At 43.5% G+C, this 23,421-nt stretch overlaps 1 protein-coding gene across 1 annotated transcript in view; it reads right to left on the bottom strand.

The window, feature by feature from the left end:
- Positions 1-6,155: 6,155 nt before the first annotated feature.
- The window catches only part of LOC115083159 (zinc finger protein 345-like), a 74,674-nt gene continuing 57,408 nt past the window's right edge, over positions 6,156-23,421 (bottom strand). Inside the window, exon 4 of the mRNA XM_029586967.1 lies at positions 6,156-11,615. Coding sequence (XP_029442827.1) covers positions 9,325-11,615 — 2,291 coding nt within the window. The 3' untranslated portion in view covers positions 6,156-9,324. The remainder of the gene's footprint in view (positions 11,616-23,421) is intronic.

Below are 23,421 nucleotides of genomic sequence, written 5' to 3'. Positions count from 1 at the left end.
GAGAGCATGTGACAGTGAGAGCCTGTGTGTATGAATGATTGTATGAGAGAGAGCGTGTGCCAGTGAGAGCCTGTGTGTATGAATGATTGTAGGAGAGAGAGCATGTGCCAGTGAGAGCCTGTGTGTTTGAATGATTGTATGAGAGAGAGCATGTGCCAGTGAGAGCCTGTGTGTATGAATGATTGTATGAGAGAGCCTGTGTGTGTATGAATGATTGTATGAGAGAGAGCGTGTGCCAGTGAGAGCCTGTGTGTATGAATGATTGTATGAGAGAGAGCATGTGCCAGTGAGAGCCTGTGTGTATGAATGATTGTATGAGAGAGAGCATGTGACAGTGAGAGCCTGTGTGTATGAATGATTGTAGGAGAGAGAGCATGTGCCAGTGAGACCCTGTGTGTATGAATGATTGTAGGAGAGAGAGCATGTGCCAGTGAGACCCTGTGTGTATGAATGATTGTAGGAGAGAGAGCATGTGCCAGTGAGAGCCTGTGTGTATGAATGATTGTAGGAGAGAGAGCATGTGCCAGTGAGAGCCTGTGTGTTTGAATGATTGTATGAGAGAGAGCATGTGCCAGTGAGAGCCTGTGTGTATGAATGATTGTATGAGAGAGCCTGTGTGTGTATGAATGATTGTATGAGAGAGAGCATGTGACAGTGAGAGCCTGTGTGTATGAATGATTGTATGAGAGAGAGCGTGTGCCAGTGAGAGCCTGTGTGTATGAATGATTGTATGAGAGAGAGCATGTGCCAGTGAGAGCCTGTGTGTGTGAGAAAGAGAAATGCATGTGAGAATGAGAACCTGACTGTGTGTTTGAGGGAAGAAGATGGAGAAAAAAGAAACAGAAAAAAAGACAATATTTATTTATTTATTTATTTATTTATTTATTTTTAGGTTTTTATATACCGGAAGTTCCTGTATACAATACATATCACTCCGGTTCACAATTAACAGAGAAAACTATCGCCGGGAAGGCGGTTTACATGGAACATACATGGAACATGGAACATATCGAATAAATTATAATAAAGTACAATCTAATTTAAAACAACTGAAATAAACTTAGGAAATAACTTGGTACATGTAACTGAAGCAAGATGAACATTACATTATTGCTGCAAGGCAAGGCTGGATGTTTGTTCTTATTGCTTTTAGCTCTCTGGGAAAGCTTGATGGAATAGCCAAGTTTTGAGTTTCGCCTTGAAAGTAATGTGGCATGGTTCAAGACGGAGGTCTGGTGGTAGTGAGTTCCAGAGAGACGGGCCCGCTGTGGATAGAGCACGTTTTCTCAGGGTAGATTTTGCAGGTTGTGTGATCATTCTATTCTGGTATGCCGTTCTGGTTGGTTTGCTAGAAGAGTGTAGTTGAAGCTGGAAAGTTAGGTTGAGTGGGGAGATGTTGTGAAGGGCCTTGTGAATCATCATGCAGGTCTTGAACTGAATCCTATATTTGATGGGAAGCCAGTGGAGATGTTGGAGGATCGGGGTGATATGGTCCCTTTTTTTGGCATTGGTAAGTATTCTTGCAGTGGCATTCAGTACCATCTGGAGTGGTTTGGTAGTGTATGCTGGAAGGCCTTGCAGGAGTGAATTACAGTAATCTAATTTAGTGAGAATGATGGCCTGGAGTACTGTGCAGAAGTCCCTGTAGAGTAGAAGGGGCTTTAGTTTCTTCAGCACTTGTAATTTAAAGAAGCATTCTTTTGTGGTGTTATTTATGAATTTGTTGAGGCTGAGTCTGTTGTCTAGTAGTACTCCCAGATCTCTGACTTGAGGTGCTGTGGAGTATCCTGAGGCGTCTGGAGGGTTGCTGGATGTTGGCGGGGCAGATTTATCTGGTGCTATTATGAGGATTTCCGTTTTTTTGGTGTTTAGAACGAGGTTGAGGCTGGTAAGAAGATCGTTGATGGATGAGAGGCATTTTTTCCAATGATCCATGGTTTTGTGTATGGTCTCTGTGATAGGTATGAGAATTTGTATGTCATCCGCGTATAGGAAATGGGTGAGTTTGAGGTTAGTAAGCAGATGACAGAGTGGGAGAAGGTAAATGTTGAAGAGGGTGGGGGAGAGTGATGATCCTTGTGGTACCCCCATCTTGGCTTGGATGGGGTGAGATTCCTTATTGTTTATCTTAACTTTGTATGATCTGTTCTCTAAGAAGGATTTAAACCAGTTAAAAGCTGCTCCAGTGATGCCGATATTTGTCAGTTGTTGTAGTAGGTTAGGGTGGTTCACGGTGTCGAAAGCTGAGGAAAGATCCAGGAGCGCGAGGAGACAAGGTTGGCCTTTTTCGAGATTGAAGATGATGGTGTCCGCTAGTGTGGCTAATAAGGATTCGGTGCTTTTTTTCTTTCGGAATCCATATTGATTATTGGTGAGGATATTGTTCTCTTCAAGGAATTCAGCAAGTTGTCTGTTGACAACTTTCTCCATAATTTTAGCTAGCATGGGGAGGTTAGCTATAGGTCTGTAGTTGGCCGGATCTGTGGTGGGAAGGTTGGGTTTTTTGAGGAGAGGTTTGAGCAGTGCTGACTTGAGTTGGTCCGGAACTTGGCCTTGGGCGAGGGAGCAGTTATTGATATTGGCAACTGGCTTGGCAATGATGTCAGGGATTGAACTCAGCAGGTTTGATGGTATATGGTCTAAGGGGTGAGAGGACGGTTTTATCTTCTTTAGGATATTCGCTATTTCTAAGGTGGACGTGGGTTCAAGAGATTCAAGGACAGCTGTGTGTGTGATGGGTTGAAAAGCGGTTGATGTAGTTGATTGCTGGTTGTGGTTGTTTGCGAGGCTTGTGTGTGGCGTTAGTCCTTTGAGGGGGGCTATGAGTGCTGTGATTTTGTTGTCGAAAAAGTCGGCAAGTTCACTGGCTTTTTTTTGAGCTTGGTCGTCTGGGATGTTTGGTCCGGGGGGTTTAGTGAGGGCTGAAACATAAGAGAAGAGGGCTCTTGAATCAAATGAGAAATGGTGTATCTTTTTGGAGAAAAATTCTCTTTTTGTTTTGTTGATTTCGTTTCTGTAGGTATTGAGGCATGACTTGTAGTTGAGGAGGGTTGTCGTAGATGGGCTTTGACGCCATTGGCTTTCTTACTTACCAACAATATAAAAGGAATTGGCAAAAAAATAAGAAAGGGAAGGTGAAAAAAAAGCCTGTGACCAACCGATTAGAAAACTAAGATCAGACAGCAAAGGCAAAAAAATAAATAAATTACTTTTTAGTGATTGGCACATGTAATCTTTGGGAATGTGCAAGAATAGTACTTTCTCTACGGATCTCACAATGTATGAGATCAGCATGGAGAAAGTGGAAGTCCACGGGGCCTGCACAGAGGAGGCAGCAGAATGGGCTTCAGTGTCAGTAGCAGGAATCGGCGCCTCCTCAATAGCCATGTGGCAGCAGTGACAGTGGCAGCAGAGGAATGAGAGAGGTTCCGAGATTGCTGGCAAAAGAGAGGGGGGTCTGCCTTTAGTGTGTGCATGTGAATGAATGGGACTCTGCCTGGGGGTGTATGTGTGTGAATGCATGGGTGCCTGCCTGGGGGTCTGTGTGTGTGAGAATGAATGTGTGCATGCCTGGGGGATGGGGAGGGAGTGTGTGAAAATGAATGGGAGCCAATAAAAGAAACCGACTGAGAGATGAAGTTTGTAACGCTTGCTTGGACTTGAAGTGTACGAAATACCAACCTTCAATTGAAGATTTAGCCAATGAAATTCAGCAACAAAAAAGTCACTAAGCAGGTAAGGTAAAGAATTATTTGTTTTTGCTTTATTAATAAATACAGTATATATATTAAAATTATAACTTTGTTATTGATTAGAGCTACAAATATCACAAAATTATGGATTTTTCTAGAAGTGACACACCACCCGAGTTATCCTCGGTTTTTTTTATGAATTTTGACACACTGAGCTCAAAAGGTTGGCCATCACTGTCTTATATGCATGTGTAATCTGTCCTTTATTTTCATTTACCTTTTGCTGAATTCTTGTTTCATTACTGACTGTTAGCTTTAAGTTGGTAAATTGTTTTTCCTAATGCATTCTACATTTAAATTTATTATGTCACAAGGTACGGGAAAGTTACTAAGTATCAGTTTTTTCTTTCAAAAGTATCCCTTCCCCCCTTACGAGAGCAGAGAGCAAGTAAGTTTAGAAAGGCAATTAAGGGTTAACAACAGAAAGAAAGAGTGAGAGCGAGGGCTAGTGTAGGAATGCGGAACAGCGTTTCTCAAGAGAAAGTAAACAGAGGAGAGAACTGCATTCCTTTTAGCCCCTTCTGCAATCTGCATAAAATCTGCAATGTATATAACATCACAGTTCGATGTATATAGTCCCTGTATATAGTTCACCTCTCCCCCTGTTGCAGTTTATGATGTTTACTTACCCTTGCCTGTTCTATGTCAAACGCATCACAAGCGTAAGTTACTGTTATATTGTAAACCGATGTGATATCATTGATGAATGTCAGTATATAAAAACCAATAAATAAACAAACTCCATTCAATGAATTAATCCTTTAAGTTTAGAAACAGATTCGTGAAGAATTTAAAGATATTAAGAATAATAATAGCCTTAATTTAGCAAGAAAGTTTAATTTCATTTACAGTGAATAAAAAAATCTGTGTCTTGCCAGTACTGGAAGTGCGGAGTTGAAAAGTTTGGGTTTTTTTAAAGAAGTTTTGTTTGTTTTGAAATAGAGCATCATTATTGGAAGTTGTTTAAAAGGTGTGCGTATATGAATAAGACAGAGTTGTGAATGTGAATTATGGGAGAAAAGAAAGAGAATTGAGATTGTTTTGAAACAGAGCGTCATTATTGGAAGTTGTTTAAAAGGTGTACGTATGTGAATAAGACAGAGTTGTGAATGTGAATTATGGGAGAAAAGAAAGAGAATTGAGATTGTTTTGAAAGTACAGAGAGACATTGAAAAAGTTACAATTCCTATTCCTTGGCAAGCAATCACTTGTAGGGGTTGGTACATCTAAAGCAACCCCCCAAGCCTTTTTCTTGCAAATCCAAATTGATTTTATTAAATTGCATAGTAGAAATGATTCTCCAAGGTTAAAGAGTAAAATTTTCACTTTAATCATTACCTTAATTTTTTGCTGCTGTATGCCAGATTTTGATATTTTCCAGATTGACAGCCTTCCCGCCATGAGAGATGTGAAGATGAAAAATTTCTAGTTTATTTTCTTTTTAATTTTTAAACAGAATTCTGATTTTTGTTTTACACTGGATCGATCCAAACATTTTCCAAAACATTTTCGCCAGACATTTTCCAAACACTTTTTGGTTTAAATTTTTTTAGCTCAAAAACATGTGTTCATTGTTTGTCTTCTGTCTTTTGTGTTATGTGTACGTATTGATACCTGAAGAATGCTGTGAGTGAAATATATGTTTTTATGTAAATGTCTGGACATAAATGTTTGTGGTTCTGACTATTCATTGTTATCTAATAATAAAGTGGGAAACATTATATAGATTAGTGATAGTAGAGTTATAGGCATGATGAAATCTTCTCATTGATTAATTTGAATTTGAATCTCTCATATTAGGTTTTTTTTTATCCATAAAATACACATATCTCACTTAATAAAGAAGAGGCTATGCTTCGATGTCAAAGAAATACACCATACTGAAAGAACTGAATACACCATTGATTTTCAGAAATCATCCCATCAAGCCTTTTCCATGCATTTGCCACAGAAGTCATGCCTTTGCCACAGAGGACATCCTGCACCCATCATTATATGAACTGTTGCTACTTTTTGCCTGATTTTCTCTTTGTGTTTGTTTTGCTCTAGATGTGTTTCCCTTGCTTAGATGAGAATGTATTACCCCTTTGCTCAAAGATTGCAATCAGTATTATCCTTTATTAGATGCATTTAGTTATGGTTACCTTTTGCTCAACCCACAGTAGCTGCTGGAATTAGGAATGGCTACTAGAGGATTGCAATCAGTAGTGCATGTAGTGAAAGCTTTGCAACAAACTGTTGATTTACTATTGTTTTATGTATAACCGACATGGCTTAGATTATATGCTTGCAGCACAGGATGGCTTATGCACTATTGTAAACAGTTCAGAGTATTTTGAGGGAAGATTAACAGTGCCGATGGGACACTCTCTTTTCCTGGTTCTCTATGCCTTGATAGTTTTCTTTTTTTTTAATGTTTCTGTGTCTCATGCCTTTGCTCATGCCTTAACTCTGACCAAGGATGCCTTTCATTATCTCTCAGAATACCGTTGTGCAAACCCAATATGTAGAGCCATGTGCTCCTAATCCAGAATCCCCTATGCAAACCCGGTGGTAAAAACAGTATGCTAAGGAAAGGACAGGTAAGATCTGGTGAGCCCACCACTAGGATGGGCAATGCTGGGCAACCTAAGACAGCCAGGTACGGGCCATTCGGGATGAAGAATTAGTAGCGCTAATTCTTCAAGAGGGGATTGAAGATAGTGGAACAGTTTTGCACAAGAGAAGGAATGTGTATTTGTTTTTAACAGGCTTTGCATGAGAGACGCAAGCAGTTTGTGTGGAGCCAGCTCAAGGCCTAGCGTACCAAGATAATGGTACTTTTACATCATTAGTTTAGGTAAAAGGTTTAGTCCAAATAAGGAAGTCATCCCAAAACAAAAACCAGACACTGTTAGCAAAATCTGTATATAAGAATGTAATGTGTAACTTGAAAACTGAGAAGGCTTTGATGCGTCACTGATGCGTCACTGTTAAGTCACTCCCAGGAAACGCTGTATCTTTCCTGAATTCTTCTTCTGCCTTTTACTTTGCTTTTCTATAATAAATAGTATTATTGAGAAATATAAAGACTGTGAGTGTTTTCTATAACAAACCAGCCTGCGCAGCGAAACCTCTGAGTGCCATAAGCCTCAGTTAGTAAATTGGGAACTTCTTGTGAGGTAAGAAAGGTAACAACTAGTAAAGTCCCTGCCCTGCTGGTAAGGCAGGTAATAACTAGATAGTCCCCGAGACAGCCGCCCTCGGGACTATAAACAACCCCCATGGATCCTTCCATCTCTGCTGCCCGGGTACATCTCATCCTATTCATCCATCCCCACCCCCATGGATCCTTCCATCTCTGCTGCCCAGGTACATCTCATCCTATTCATCCATCCCCACCCCCATGGATCCTTCCATCTCTGCAGCCCGGGTACATCTCATCCTATTCATCCATCCCCACCCCCATGGATCCTTCCATCTCTGCAGCCCGGATACATCTCATCTTATTCATCCATCCCCACACCCCCATGGATCCTTCCATCTCTGCTGCCCAGGTACATCTCATCCTATTCATCCATCCCCACCCCCATGGATCCTTCCATCTCTGCAGCCCGGGTACATCTCATTCTATTCATCCATCCCCCATCCTTGGATCCTTCCATCTCTGCAGCCCGGATACATCTCATCCTATTCATCCATCCCCACCCCCTTGGATCCTTCCATCTCTGCTGCCCAGTTACATCTCATCCTATTCATCCATCCCCCATCCTTGGATCCTTCCATCTCTGCAGCCCGGATACATCTCATCCTATTCATCCATCCCCACCCCCAAGGATCCTTCCATCTCTGCAGCCCGGGTACATCTCATCCTATTCATCCATCCCCCACCCCCATGGATCCTTCCATCTCTGCAGCCCGGGTACATCTCATCCTATTCATCCATCCCCACCCCCATGGATCCTTCCATCTCTGCAGCCCGGGTACATCTCATCCTATTCATACATCCTCCACCCTTGGATCCTTCCATCTCTGCTGCCCGGGTATATCTCATCCTATTCATCCATCCTACACCCTGTGGGAAATTATTTTAAGTAGGAAGTTATGCAGAAATGCAGAAACTGGTCACAAAGGAACAAGAAAATCCCTCTAATGGGGACATTAATAACTCTGATATTGTAGAGTTGATTACCAGTGCTTTAGAACCTGAAAAGACTGACGAGCTGAAGAGTCAACTGATAAGAGGAATGGAGCTAGCAAGGAAGAGGGACGGTGGGAGATGTGCAAGTCTGACTGTGCCTTTCCTACACAAATACATTGCTCTGTTTATGAGGCCCCCTCATAACAGTTGCTGTCTTACTTGGATAAGGTGGGCAGTGGTAAGAGGATTTTGGTTTGAGTAGCTCGGGTACAAGGTGCTAGTATGTTATGTTAGTAACATTAAAGCTGCGTCCTGTTTCCCACTTTGAAGTCTACTCTGGTCATTCATTCTGTGTGGTAGGCAGGGTCACTAAGGCTGCCGATGTTATGATGGATGTAGCCTCCACTGAAAAGCTGGCATTTGATTCGATTTCAGTATTAGAGAGATCATAACTGGCTCATGATCTGACATAGTATACCGTATCAATCGAGGCTGATTGTATTTTTCTAAACAGAGAAGTAGAAATTAGAAGACAATCAGTCTGAGAATATGGATTGTGTACTTTCCAGTAAAATGTGAAACCTAATTCAGTAGGATGTAAAATTTGCCACACGAGGTCATGTGGCATGGAGGAGGGGCAGGACAAGCTTCTATAGTGCTCCAGGTCCCCACCTCCCAGATGTATAATTTTCAGCAAAATGTTAACTTTGATTTTAGGTTTTTGGACTATACCTGTTAAACGAACATCCCGGGAGCGTGTTAAGATCCCGGGCTGTGAGAATAACCTTTTTTTATGGCATCTAAAACAGCAGCGTAAGGGCCTGGAGAGAAGTAAACCTGCCAAGGCTAAAACAGCCATGGCTGAGAGTGCCGCCGTCAGTAGAGAAGCACGACCCAAAGGCAACTGATGTAGCTACAGTGGTAGTAGCAGCCCTCGAAATAAAATCTGAAAAAAATCTATGAGAAATTCCATGAAATTAATGTTTTATTGGCAGCTTCTCAACAAAGAGTTCAGGAAGTGGAAACACATGTCTCAGGGCGCACATGAAGCACAACTCGGGGCCTTACAACGGAGCATGAAAAACAGGCGGTAAAAATAGGGGATTTAGAAGCTCATTCCAGGGGAGGAAATCTCTGGTTTATTGGCTTCCCTGAGACACTTCACGATGTAGACCTGGCAGACTTACTCAAGACATGGTTACCGTGTGTTTTGGCCTAGTATTTTATTACATACAAGTATCAATTGTGTGTGTGTATGATATGATTTTGATTTTATTATATTAAGATCATAACCTACACTGAACGTTCAAAGCTAGGAAGAGGTGCCTTTTCAGCACTGATCTCCATTTGAAGCTTTTTTTATACTCAGTATATAGCTCCTGTTTGGATTAGTTGGTGCATTATTAGTTGAGGTTTCTGCCTAAAGAATTTATCACACACAGTACATGTGCATTATTTCTCCCCCGTGTGGATCATGTGATGCCTTTTCAATGCTGATCTCCCAAGGAAGTTTTTACCACACTCAGTACATGAAAATGGTTTCTCTCCCTTGTGGCTGATTTGGTGCCTTTCAAGTAAAGATTTCTGCCCAAAGCTTTTATCACACTCAGTACATTGGTATGATTTCTCTCCCTTGTGAAACCTTTGATGAGTTTTCAGTTCTCCTCTCCAACGGAAGCTTTTATCACACTCAGTACATGTATATGGTTTCTCTCCCATGTGGATTATTTGGTGCCTTTTCAGATCTGAACTCCGACGGAAATTTTTAACACATTCTGTACATGTATATGGTTTCTCTCCCGTGTGGATTATCTGATGTGTTCTCAGATCTGAACTCCTACGGAAGTTTTTATCACACTCAGTACATGTATATGGTTTCTCCCCTGTGTGGATTACTTGGTGCCTTTTCAGATGATATTTCTTCCTGAAGCTTTTATCACACTTGGTACAAGTAAAGGGTTTCTCTCCCGTGTGAATTAATTGGTGCTTTTTCAGGTTAGCTTTCCGTCCAAAACGTTTATCACACTCAGTACATGTGTATGTTTTCTCTCCTGTGTGGACTGTTTGATGTGTTCTCAGATCTGATCGCCAACGGAAGCTTTTATCACACTCAGTACATATGATTGGTTTCTTTCCTGTGTGGATTATTTGGTGCTTTTTCAGATGATATTTTGTCCTGAAGCTTTTATCACACTTGGTACAAGTAAAGGGTTTCTCTCCCGTGTGGATTATTTGGTGCATTTTCAGGTTAGATTTTTGTACGAAGCTTTTATCACACTCAGTACATGTGTATGTTTTGTCTCCTGTGTGGAGTCTTCGATGTTTTCTCAGATCTGATCTCCAACGAAAGCTTTTATCACACTCAGTACACGTGTATGCTTTCTCTCCTGTGTGGACTGTTTGGTGTGTTCTCAGATCTGAACTCCAATGGAAGCTTTTATCACACTCACTACATGTGTATGGTTTTTCTCGCTCTACTGTGTGGATTATTTGATGCCTTTTCAGATGAGATTTTGTCCCAAAGCTTTTATCACACTCATTGCATGTAAATGGATTCTCTTCCAAGTGCGTTATTTGATGCATTTTCAGGGTAGATTTTGTTCTGAATCTTTTATCACATGTTGTACACGTAAAGGGTTTTTCTCCAGTGTGGATTATTTGGTGAATTTTCAGGTTTGATTTCTGCCTGAAACTTTTATCACACTCAGTACATTTGTATATTTTGTTTCCCGTGTGGAGTCTTTGATGGTTGCTCAGTGCTGATCTCCAACGAAAACTTTTATCACACTCAGTACATACAAATGGTTTGCCTCCCATGTGAATCTTTTTCTGCTTTTTCTGTTCACATTTACCAATGATGTTCTTATCACACTCAGCATGTTTAAATAATTTTCTTCCCATGTGACTCTTTTGGTAGTTTTTCAGTTGTGATGGACAAATGAAGTTTTTATTGCATTCACTAGAAGGAAATAGTTTCTCTCTTTTATGATTCTTCTGGTGAGCTTTTAATATTACTTTACTTATAAAACTTTTTCCACATTCGCTGCATGAAAAGGGTTTTTCTTCAGGATGCACTCTCAGGAGTTGTGTGAGATGTTGCTTCTGCCTGAAGCTTTCCTCACATTTAGTCCGATGCAAGGCTCTCTCTGCACTGTGAACACTCAGGTGTTTTGTAAGAGATTCCTTCAGTCTGAAGATTTTCCTACATTCAGTACACTGAAATGGTCTTTCTCCCATGTGAGTTCTCTGGTGTATTTCCAGATATTTTTCCTGAAGGAAGCTTATTCCACATTCAGGACAGGGGAATGATTTATCTTGGCTGGTGTGGAATTTCTGGTGCACTGCGAGCTGCTGTTCCTGATAGAAGATCTTCCCACAGTCTGTACAAGTATATGGTCTCTCTCCTCCATGCAGTCTCTGGTATGAATTTAGAGATCCCTGATCCACGTAGCAGCTCCCACATTCATTACACTCATACCCTTCTCCTGTTTGCTGAGTTTTCTGTTGCTCCATAGTGTGAGGGATATCACCTGTACTTTGCTCACAGGGAGTCCCATTCTTAGTGGAGTCTCCTGTTGCGTTTTTTGGACTCTCCTCTGGTTTACATTGAGTCCAGCTGTTTTTCCCCCAATCACAACACGGGCAGGTATCCCTTCTCTCTTCCTCCGACAGAGTTTCACTCGCTTCCCGGTGCTCCTCCTCAGGATGCGTCTCCTTATGTCTTCTCTTGGACTCGTCGATCTCTGGATAAGAAAATAAAGGACAGAGATTACTTGATGTGAGGGAGAGTCTCAGTGACAAAGGTCAGGTTTTTCCCAATACTAACACACCTCACAGGGAACAGGGGTGTAAGAGCAGCCATGTCACCTCCTCTCTGTAGCATTCCAGCTCAGCTAGTCCGCTGATTCTCAAACTTTTGTATGACCCAGATTAGTCAAATTGCGGCCTGGTTTAGCTTAAATGGTAATTATCGCCAGGGCTTACTTTGTGTGTGTGGAGGGGGGGGGGGGGGGGATCAGCCTGGAATGCAATTCTGCCATTTCTTTTCGTGCATAAGAGGCAGAGCATCCAGGGTGTTCTGTTCCAGCCCCTCCCCTTCCGGCAGCCTGCAGGCGAGAGGAGAGGAGAGGGTGAGCCTGAGGCAGGAAGAGCGCAGAACAACCACTTTGTACCCTAACCTAGCCCCTTCCTCCCTACAAGCAACAGGAGGAGACGGGGCGTTTGTGAAGAGGATGCTCCAGAGCCAAAAAAAAACACAGACACCAAAAGGGGGCGAATGAACACAAATTTGAAACTTATGAGCGATAATGCAGCCACTCAGGCTTCAGACCTGGAGCTGATAAACACTACAGCTCGCCAGCTTCAAACCTTCTGCTCATTCAACCCCGCTTGGTGTCCGTTACCCAGGGCTTAGTTTCTGGCGCAACCACCAGACGGGTGTCCTGCCGCCTTTCTTCCCACTTCTGGGCTCCCCCAGGAAGCAGAGCAGAGCTGCCGGTGTGAATCAGTTCTATCTCCCCGCAGAAACGGAGCAGAGCACCCCCAGAGAGCAGAACAGAGAGCGCTGAGAGCTGCTTAATCCTGAGGCAAGGGCAGGCCCGTGGCCTTCATTTTTGTGCAGTTTCCTGGGACGAGTGAAAGGCCTGAGGATAAGGGGTAAAGAGACAGACGGTGAATGATCGTCAGCAGCACTGCTTCTCCTGCTGGACGTTTTGTACATATATCTGAGTGAGTGAGTGAGTGAGTGAGTGTAGGGGGGAACTCACATCCAGCCCCACTCCCTTACACTCTGCTCCCTCTTCCCCCACTCTCTCTACTCCACGGTTCCACTTCGTTTTTGACTACAAATGAAGTCCTCATTACCGCCTCTTGGACGGACTTAGGGATTAACTTCCGATTTGACATTTCAAGAAAAATACATCTTAAATAGACTCTTAGCTAGGAACCCAAGATTTTGTATAACTTGGAATTTAAGCCATCTGGGCCTGGAGCTTTGAACTGAGGAAACAGAGAAACTGTGATGGTAGAAAAACACCATATGGCCTAGCTAATCTCCCTATCTACACCAAACTAATTCAGCTTTTCAATCCCTAGCACGCCCTCAGAGATCCCCTGTATTTACCTCCTGCTTTCTTGAATTCAGATACTAAGAATACAAGGGTCAGACCGAGGGTCCATCAAGCCCACCATCCTGTTTCCAACAGTGGCCAATCCAGGCTACAAGTACTTGGCATCAAGGGTGTAGGGTGACTGCTGAAGTTGGTGGCGCACTTTGCTGCTGCCATGTGCCCTACATTACCCTCCTATATTACCCTGCGAGCACTGCTTTCTTTGATGCAAAAAGCCTATCAATTTTATGCTCACAGCAACCCAGTCCTTAGAGGGAACGTTAGCTAATATCTTAAAATAATCTACTAACAGCAGTTACAATAAAATATGTGAATGAAAACATATTTTCTGCAAGAACATTCAAAACCACTTTCTACATGCCAGTGACATTAATAAAGAGCAAACTTCTGTTTAAAATAGAAAAGAGGAAGCGATAACTATGTTGTAAAGCCAATGATAAGTGCCATCATTTTCGTAGCAAGAATTAAAGTTACACAAGAGCTGGACCTTTAAAATACAGACAGAGCCTCACCTAACACAGAATAGAAACGTGCCAGCAAAAACTGAACTGGAAACCACAAGCCCAACTGGGTTATGCAGTGCAACAGTGGAAAAAGAGAAACATCATCCTTCCTCTCATGACATCAAGCAATAAAATCAGAGATATAAAACAGCATTCATAATATTAAAGCCATGCTAATAAAAAGAATACACGTCAAAACAGCTGGTGAACAACCAATTAAAAAAAACTTGCATAATTTTGTTCTATTTCCCAAACACCAATAAAATATTTCAAAACCTCCGATGAATAAAACATCCAATAATTAACTATAAAAATTAACTATAAAATATATAAAATATAAAAATATATATATTTAAAAACAATAGAAACATCAAATTACACCCAATAAATAAAACTAATAAGGATTTTAAAAATTTCCTGCTTTCCATGCCTTTTGATTTCCCGTCACCCTGAGATTATCATGCATTAGGGGAGCTGGGGCCGCACAAACTATCTTCTCTCTCCCTCCCTTACACACACACACACACTAACACATTCATTCTTTCAGACACTCCCTCTCACATATACATGCCAATGCTTTCACACACACAGGCTCCTTCTTCCTCTCACACACACACACACACACACACATATTGTGTGTGTGTGTGCATGTGCTTATGAGAACCTGTTTGTGACACATAGGCTTTCACAGGCACGCACTCACAGACGCACAATATACACAAACAGTCTCTAAACTAGACACACACACACACAGCCTCTCACACATACAGTCTCTATTACAGACATATATACACACACACACAAAGGCTCTCACACAGACATATACACACACACACAGGCACAAGATATGCACACAGGCTCTCACATCTACAGGGTTTTGTACACTACAAGCTCTCATACAGACATATACATACACATGCATACACACAGGCCCACGAGATCTTACACAGACACAGGCTCTCACATACACAGGGACTCGTATAGGCATATGCACACACCCACAAGCTCTTGCACATATACACATACATGCAACACAGGCTCTCACATATGGTCTGTTACAGGTATATACACACACCCACTGGCACTCACACTGACAAACTCACACAGCCTCCTCTTCACTTTGGGCTGTGGCAGGATGGGCTCCACCAGCCTTCTCTTCATTTTGGGCTGTGGTGGGATGGGGTCGCCATGGTCCAGCCAGGCTTCCTGCACTGGGAGGGGGGGGGAGCTGTGAGCACCCGCAGGAAAAGCTGTGCACAAGCGCACATGTGCAGCTCAGAGCTACAAGCGTGCAAATTTTTCCTATGCATGCGTACAGCTTAGAGGGAATATTAGTGGTGGTGGTCAGCAGCACTGTTATTCTGGGGGGAAAGCCAGGGAAGACGTGATAGCTTCCCAAGTTGGTGGTGCAATGCACACCCCATTTTAAAGTTGGTGGTGCCTGTGCACCACTGTGCGCTATGGACGCTATTCCCTTGCCCGTCAAATACCTAAATATTAAATAGATCCCATGCTACCAATGCCAGTAATAGCAGGGGCTATTCCCTAAGTCAACTTGATTAATAGGAGTTTATGGACTTCTCCTCCAGGAACTTATCCAAACCTTTTCTAAACCCAGCTACACTAACTGCACTAATCACATACTCTGGCAACAGATTCCAGAGTTTAACTGTGCGTTGAGTGAAAAAAATTTTTTTCTCCAATTTGTTTTAAATGTGCTACTCCCTAACTTCATGGAGTGCCCTTAGTCCTTGTATTATTCGAAAGTGTAAATAACCGATTCACATCTACTCGTTCAAGACCTCTCACGATCTTAAACACCTCTATCATATCCCCCCTCAGCCGTCTCTTCTCCAAGCTGAAAAGTCCTAACCTCTTTAGTCTTTCCTCATAGGGGAGCAGTTCCATCACCTTTATCATTTTGGTCGCCCTTCTCTGTACCTTCTCTATCGCAATTATATCTTTTTTTGAGATGTGGCGACCAGAACCGTACACAGTATTCAAGGTGCGGTCTCACCATGGAGCGATACAGAGGCATTATGACATTTTCCGTTTTATTCACCATTCCCTTTCTAATAATTCCCAACATTCTGTTTGCTTTTTTGATCATCACAGCACACTGCACAGACTATTTCAATATATTATCTACTATGATGCCTAGATCTTTTTCCTGGGTGATAGCTCTTAATATGGAACCTAACATTGTGTAACCACACAAAGATTATTTTTCCCTGTCTGCCATTTGGATGCCCAATCTTCCAGTCTCACAAGGTCCTCCTGCAATTTATCACAATCCACTTGAGATTTAACTATTCTGCATAATTTTTTGTCATCTGCAAATTTGATCACCTTGTTCATCATATCCTTTTCCAGATCATTTATAAATATATTGAAAAGCACCAGTCCAAGTACAGATCCCTGAGGCACTCCACTGTTTACTTTTTTTCACTGAGAAAACTGATCATTTAATCCTACTCTCTGTTTCCTGTCTTTTAATCAGTTTGTAATCCATGAAAGGACATCGCCTCCTATCCCATGACTTTTTAGTTTTCATGAAGTATATTTATCAAAAGCCTTCTGAAAATTCAAATACACCACAACTTACTGGTTCACCTCTATCCACGTTTATTAACCCCTTAAAAAAAGGTAGCAGATTTGCGAGGCAAAACTTCCCTTGGGTAAATCCATGCTGGCTGTGCCTCATTAAACCATGTCTTTCTATATGCTCTGTGGTTTTATTCTTTAGAATAGTTTCCACTATTTTTCCCAGCATTGAAGTCAGGATCACAGATCTATAATTTCCCGGATTGCCCCTGGAGCCCTTTTTAAATAATAGGGTTACATTAGCCACCCTCCAGTCTTCAGGTACAATAGATTATTTTAATGATGGGTTACACATTTTAACTAATAGATCTGAAATTTCATTTTTTAGTTCCTTCAGTATGCATACCATCTGGTCCAGGTGATTTGTTACTCTTTAGTTTGTCAATCTGGCCTACTACATCTTACAGGTTCACCATGATTTGGTTCAGTTCATCCAAATCATCATCCTTGAAAACCTTCACCGGAACCGGTATCACTCCAACATCCTTATTAGTAAACACGGAAGCAAAGAATTCATTTAATATTTCCATGATGGCCTTTTCTTCCCTAAGACTCCACCACCTCCTTGGGGAGGCTGTTCCATGCATCTACTAACCTCTCTATAAAGAAATATTTCTTTAAATTATTCCTGATTCTACCCCCTTTCACTCTCAACCCATGACCCCCTTGTTCTAGATCTTCCTTTTAGTTGAAAGAGGCCTGCCTCATGTGCATGGAAACCTAGGAGTTATAGAAATGTCGCTGTCATATCTACCCTATCTTGCCTTTCCACTAGGGTATACATGTTCAGATCTTTAAGTCAGTCCCCATATATTTTAGAATGAAGACCACTGACCATTTTAGTAGCCACCTTCTGGACAGACTCCATCCGGTTTATAAGCTTTTGAAGGTGCGGTCTCCAGAATTGTGTCACCAGGACCTATACAGAGGCAATATCACTTCCCTTTTTCTGCTAACCATTCTTCTTCCTATGCATCCAAGCATCTTTCAGCTTTTGCCATCCTCTTATACACCTGTTTGGCCACCTTAAGATTGTCAGATGTGATCTCCTCTAGATCCCACTCTTCTTTCATGCTTAGAATTTCATGTTCTACACCGCACCTCTCCCTTCGGTTTTTGCAGCCTGCATTTTTAACTATTGAATCTTAGCTGCCTGACCCTAAACCATTCCTTGAGCTTCACTAGATCCTCTCCCTCATGTTTTCCACATCTTCGGGGCTGTCTATTCCTTTGCAGGTTTTGGAATGATTGGCAAAAAAATAAACTTTTCCTGACAATCCTTCTGCAATGTCACTCATAATCGTATTGAAAAGAACCTGTCCAAGGCCCAATCCCTGAGACACATCACTGCTTACGTCACCCCTTGTTAGAGTGAACTCCATTTACTATTACTCTTTGTCGCCTCCCACTCAACCAGTTTTTAACCTAGTTAGTCACTTTAGAGCCCATTCCAATTGCGCTCAACTTATTTATAAGTCACCTATGAGAAACCGTGTCAAAGGTCTTACTGAAATCCAAGAACAATCTTCTAGCGCTCTCCTCTGCTCCAACTCTCTGGTCACCCGTTCAAAGAAATTGATCAGATTCTCCTTCACTGACAAGTAAGGCTGATTTAGCCATGATATGTGGGTGATGTCATCCAGTGGCACCAAATGGACCTCTCTCTATTCACTAATAGAGCTTTTCCTCTACTGAGCATGTGCGGGAATGCTGACACAAGCACGGCCTCGTGAGCCCCGGCAGTATTTTTTCATCCAAGCACAGTAAATTGTACCTCAATCTCTCTATATTTTTTCTGTGAAAATCTTGATAATTTCATCTCTTACAAGTTGCCTCGCTGCTTCGTCAGCCCCCAAACAATTTTCAATGTTACTTTAAAAAAAAATAATGGGGGGAGGTTTCTTCAGCATGTTTGGGGAAAAAAAAAATCAAGGGCCCAGACTTCTACGGTCTGGAGATACTGATACACAGACATAAGGGGAAAAGCACGGGACTGCTTCTATGGCCAAGTCCTAAAGGAAATGAAGAAAGTGTGCATGGGGGTAACTTGCTGGTACGGCAGTTACTACCCTTAGCAGAAGGCATGGAGATTATTAACCTTAACCAATAAGCCTTGATGCTTTTAATGTAAGTGCAACATTGCTCTCTGCTTCGATGGCAGGAGGAAAGGGGAATTGGATTCAGACAACAACCAAGAAGGCCCGACTTCTACGGTCTGGGGTATTGATACTCGGACGTAAGGGAAAAAGCTTCTACGGCCTAATACATTTATTTATTTATTTATTTATTTATTTAGGGTTTTTATATACCGACTTTCTCGATATACAAATCAAATCAAGACGGTTTCCAAAGAACAAAACTTTCGCCGTAAGGCGTTACATTAAACAATAGATATAGTATTGAACAGGTAATGTGAGGCTTTACATTAAACAATCCACATATTGTACAATCCATTGTACAATATGGATTTACAATATGGATTTACATTTACATTACAATAGGCTTTACATTAAACAATCCACATATTGTACAATCCATTGTACAATATGGATTTACAATATGGATTTACATTAAATAGGCTTTACATTTACATTACAATAGGCTTTACATTAAACAATCCACATATTGTACAATCCACATAATACATAAGCAAAGCCCGTCAAGCAGCACTGTCTGAATTTTCAAGAAAGCTCATCGCCCAGTAAAAAAAATGTTGCTAGCTGCAATCTTTTTGGATTATCATGCGACTTGGGGATTACTGCATGGAACAGCAGTCACTGCCCTTGAGAGAAAAACAGGAGTAACCTGCACAGAGCGGCAGTTACTCCCTTAAGAAGCTTGCTGGGCAGACTGGATGGACCATTGGGTCCTTTTCTGTGTTACTATATCCATTTCTTCTGCCTGTATATTACAGCAATATAAACAGGTGTTGCATTCCCTCTTTCCAGTGTCTCCTCCTTACTTTGTAAGCCCTGTAATTCTTATTATTTCTATACAGTGCCACACCTCCTCTTGCCCTTCCTACCCGGTCCATCCTGAGTAGACTGTAGCCCAGTCATGAGTTTCCTTGTACCAAGTCTCGGTGACCACCACTATAACCATCTTCCATGACTGCCTCTAGACCTCAGGACTCTAATGCTCATAGCGTGGGAAATAATGTACAAACCTTTCCAGATTTGTTTCCCTTGTCCCATTTCTACATAAATATTTAATGCTTTACTTACCTTAGGGATTGGTTCACCACCCCCCCCCCCCCCCCCAGATCCTAATCCTGCAAAATTTTCTCCAAAGGAACTGGAGCATTCAGCTTTTGTAAATGGCATTGAGATAACTGAGGAAGTACCAAAGCTTCCATGCATTTCTCCCTCAGTTCCCAATCATCTCTCCCCTGCTGTAGAAAGAAGTTTATAAAATGGTTGAGACCTGGCACACCCTTGCCTCGCAGATTGCAGTAGCTCCCCATGTGAATCCTCTCTCACCGGAATACATTTCAGAGCCTGACTGTGCATGAAGCTTCCCGTATACAAGTAAAACTTATGTTTGAGGAAGCCTGGGTGCTTACTGGAAGTCTGCAGGACGGGGCAGGGTTCAGAGGGCTCCTGTTTGAGGGAGAGAGTGCGGGGGGGGGAGAGGCCCCTTCCTCTATGTCCGGTGGGAGTGCCCTGCTGTCCCCATGTTCTGGGCTGAAATTATTTAGTGCGGTCACAAGATCACCAAGGTAACAATGCCCCTGGATCCAGCGGTGGTGCTGTTACGTTAGAACTTAAAGGCTTAATGTGTCGATGCCGTTAGGCGTCCTACGTTAATTGTTCATAGGGTAATGGCGGCTCGGCGCCTTCTCCCTTTGCACTGGAATTCACCGTCCAAACCTTCTTTGTCTTTGTGCTGCCAACATTTATGGAAAATCTGCGCTATGGAGCAGTTAACGGATCTGAATAGGGATTCTTAGCCTGCTGCTAGTCCTTTCTGGTTAAAATTGGTAAGAAAGGATGAGGGTCCCTTATATTCATTGGCTTTTTCCTTTGTTTTGTATTTTTTTTTTTGTAATCTTCATTTTTTTTGCTATTGTACATTAAGCTTTGAGCTTGCGATTGTCTGCTTTGAGGATTTGTTTCTATAGGACAGGGCGGTGGGTTTTCTTTTTGTTCTCTACCATTTCTTTTAGGGGGGAGGGGAGGGGAGGGGCGGGCGTTGCTGTAATGTTTGGGCCGATCGCGGGCTGGTCCCGCGACCGACCGCACGCACCCGGGACGTGGACGCGTTGCTTCACGGCTCCTTCCCCACCAGCCTCCCGAGGCTCGCACGTGGGCCCCGGTGCATCTCATGCAGACCCCGTGGCTGGAGACGTTTCAACCCGGCTGGATTCCTGGACTTTTGCCGCAGCATCAGAGCCTCCTGCATGTTGCTATCGTTGCCCTGCCTTGCCTCACCTTGCTCACGTCTCGGTCTAAAAGCAGCTTTCGCGGTTTGCGAATGCAAATTTTGAATTAAGTATTCAGGGGCGGAGTTGGGGGCGGGGCGAATGTAAAGTAGGGAGGACATATCGCGTGCCGCGAAACAGCTGCGCCGTTAGCGCAGCTCCTAACGCGGCCAATAACTACACCTCTTTCAATTGCGATGCACCGTATCGCGGCGCATAGCGCGCACCGCGATAATATCGTGGCTAAAGAAAAATGTAGAAAACCAATCCCCACACACCTACAAAGGCAGTGCTACCCAATAAAAAGGCCTGTTCTTAGTAGGTCTACCTTCCCAACACCATCCACACATTCACAGTGTACGGGGCAGGCGCACTCCCTGGCTGAGCAGACCCGACGCAGACGCCAGGACGTTGGTCGACGTCGCCGCAGGTACAGGCAGCGCATCTATCTCCCACGAACCTCATTGCTGGGTATGCCAGAGGATGTTGTGATCAGCAGGTATCGCCTCAGCTCTCGTGCCATCCTGGAAATATATGAAGACCTACGAGGTGCCCTTGAGCCTCGAACCCGAAAGAGCCGTGCCGTCCCCGGCCTGACCAAACTCTTGGCCGCCCTGCACTTCACAGCAAGTGGCTCCTTCCAATCCACGGTAGCTGCTGTGGGTGGGATGTCACAGAGCACCTTTTCACGGTGTCTGCACCGGGTCACTGAAGCAGTTATGGCCCGCATGCCTCCATACATAGCATTCCCGCGCGACAGACAGGACCTGATGGACCTCAAGCGTGGTTTCTATGCCATTGCCCGCTTTCCGAATGTCATTGGAGCTATTGACTGCACTCATGTGGCCATCGTTTCACCCCGTCAGACGGAGGCAGCCTACTGCAACAGAAAGCAGTTCCACTCCCTCAACGTGCAAGTGGTGTGTGATGCTGGAATGCGGATCCTCTCGGTGATGTCCAGCTTTCCGGGATCAGCGCACGATTCCTTCATACTCAGGCAACCATCTCTGTTTCGCAAATTCGAAGCTGGCCTGTATGGCGATGGTTGGCTTGTAGGTAAGATATACGTTTCCATACATCTAACATATTAGCAATGTTCATCTCCGTTATGGCACACAAATGTGACGTGTACGCCCTATCCAGATGGAGTGATATGTCCCCATCACAACAGGCCTCAGTGGCTCATAGTGTTACCCGAAGTGGTGGAATGGCTCATGCACCCAAACAGTAACTATGGGCTGCCAAGCACGAGGTACACAGCAGCCCCAGTATGGCCTGTATGTGGCATGGCATGTTCACCTCACTGCACTAGTGAACAGCCTACACTTATTCGGTATAGCCATGGTTAATGGCATTGTCCAAGGTGATTGTACAGTTGTGCTGTAAGGGCAGCTCACAGCCACTGGTGTTCCTGAGGTCCTGACGTTCATGATACTTCGCATGCTCACTTCTAGTCGGTTGTGCACATTCAGGGGCAGCCAGTTGACACCATGCCTGTTATTGGGAATGCATACCTACATAAAAGGTCAGGTTGAGCAGATATGTCTGTACGCAATGACTACAGTGCATGATGCATATGATCCGAACACAGGGATATAATCTGTAAGGACCGTGATGTTAAGGACCTACCGCCTACACACTGCTGACATAAATCTCAGTGTCTAGGGGCCCTTCAGGTGCTATACCTCCTAATAGCAGCACACCTGCTATGGCACAAAGCAAGCCTGGAGCCCCACAAATAGGGTGTCAGGGAACAAGAATGGCCTGCCTCGTCCCATCCGGTTCTACTGCATGTAGTGAGCACCTACTCGCATGTGACAGCAACATCAGTATTTGTAATGGCTTGCCTATGTCATTGCTACAGGAGACTCAGCCTATGGATGTAGGCCCTGGCTTATGACCCCAATCCTCCAGCCTGCCACGGCACAACAGATGGCCTATAATGAGGCCTTACGTGCTACACGCTCAGTCATCAAACGTACCTTCGGCCTTCTGAAGAGCCGCTTCCGGTGTTTGGACAAGACTGGGGGAGCGTTACTCTATGCTCCCCCCAAGGTTGCTAGGATAATCCTGCTTTGCTGTGTTTGCCATAATGTGGCTGTTCGGCATGGGATACCTATGGCTATAGATCCAGACCTCAGACCTGATCCCCCATGTGTGCGTGCCTGACTGCATGAGAACACGGTCAGTGGCAGCAGCTTCGCCAACACCTTATCCAGACACACTTTTAAGGTAGGCATGGGACAGAACCCTGCCCCTGCAGGGCAGTTTGGACACTGATGGGTTAGGACATAGTTGCATGTGCAGACCTCTTTTTCAGTCTGCTACGTGCCAGACCTGCTAGGTCTGTCCACCCAACAACTGTTTGGGGGTGGTGCTCTACATCTGAGGGTATAGCCCATAATAGGGTGGCTAAGTGCTGGCTCGAGGCACTGGGGAGGAGCTGTATGTGTGTGACTTATTCAGTGCCATTGGATTAAGCACTTGCTACACACTGACATGCCACCAAGGATGTCGGTACTGTACAAACTTGTCCTCATGAGACACAACACACTCACACGCCTCCCCAGATTAGCTTACACCTTACAACAATTGTAGCTGTATGGGGCCGTACCTCTGTCAGTCCCTAATGCCATCACGGTGACATGCATATCGGTGTGTCATTGACGCCCATTAGGACTAATGAACCCAACCTACGTCACTCTTACCTTATTTGCCAACCCTCAATCTTATTGCCATGTGCGTCTTGCAGCAACACTAACGTCCCTTCAGTCTGCATGTGGTATCAGTGAGGGCCTAGGCAGCAGAGCCTCAATACACAGCAGGGAACACATATCAGTCCTACAACATCCTGATGCCTCATGAATGGGTGCGTGAGAAAAAGCCACATCTG

This window comes from Rhinatrema bivittatum, chromosome 2, assembly GCF_901001135.1.
Source record: "Rhinatrema bivittatum chromosome 2, aRhiBiv1.1, whole genome shotgun sequence".
NCBI classification, from domain to species: Eukaryota; Metazoa; Chordata; class Amphibia; order Gymnophiona; family Rhinatrematidae; genus Rhinatrema; species Rhinatrema bivittatum.
Note: the sequence above shows the minus strand (reverse complement) of the source record. Positions and strands in the feature narration are given on the sequence as shown.